Source organism: Eimeria mitis, genomic scaffold (assembly GCF_000499745.2).
Source record: "Eimeria mitis Houghton genomic scaffold, Emh_scaff11065, whole genome shotgun sequence".
Taxonomy (NCBI): Eukaryota; Apicomplexa; class Conoidasida; order Eucoccidiorida; family Eimeriidae; genus Eimeria; species Eimeria mitis.
Window position 1 is genome coordinate 544 of NW_013567619.1, and position 540 is coordinate 1,083.

General features: G+C 56.7%; 1 protein-coding gene across 1 annotated transcript in view; it reads right to left on the bottom strand.

Annotated features, from left to right (window-relative positions):
• EMH_0100050 (uncharacterized protein) overlaps positions 1-72 on the bottom strand; it is a gene marked incomplete at both ends in the record, with an annotated part of 521 nt that extends 449 nt beyond the window's left edge. Inside the window, one exon of the mRNA XM_013494320.1 lies at positions 70-72. Coding sequence (XP_013349774.1) covers positions 70-72 — 3 coding nt within the window. The remainder of the gene's footprint in view (positions 1-69) is intronic.
• Positions 73-540: the final 468 nt, after the last annotated feature.

The following is a 540-nucleotide window of genomic DNA, read 5'->3' on the forward strand; positions in this document are numbered from 1 at the left end:
CTGCTGCTGCAGCTGCTGCAGCGGGGTGGCTCAAGACTACAGCAACGGCGAGTGCTGTTGGTGCTGCACCATGCTGCTCCCTTTGCTGCTGCTGTTGCTGCTGCTGCTGCTGTTGTAGCTGCTGCTGCTGCTGCTTGATTGTTTCGTGTCTGTCTATTCTTTTTTCTTAGCCTTGCGGCGTTTGCTGCAGCAGCAGCTCTTGTTGCTGCAGCAGCAGCTCTTCGGGCTGCTGCAACGGCGGCTGGTCGTGCAGCAGCAGCAGCAGCAGCAGCAGCACCTGCAGCAGCAGGAGCTGTTGCTGCCGCTGCTGCAGCTTTTCGTGCTTCTGGGGCTGTCTTTCTCCTCATCTTTGGCATTTGTATCGGTTTGACTTCACTACGTGCAGCAGCAGCAGCAGCAGCAGCAGCAGCAGCAGCAGCAGCAGCAACAGCAATAGCTGCTGCTGCTGCTGCTGCAGTGTTATTCTAGTGTAGTTTAGGGCTTGCAGCTGTGAGTTGCTGGGGTGTATAGGCAGCTCTCCTTTTTAATCAGCAGCAGCAG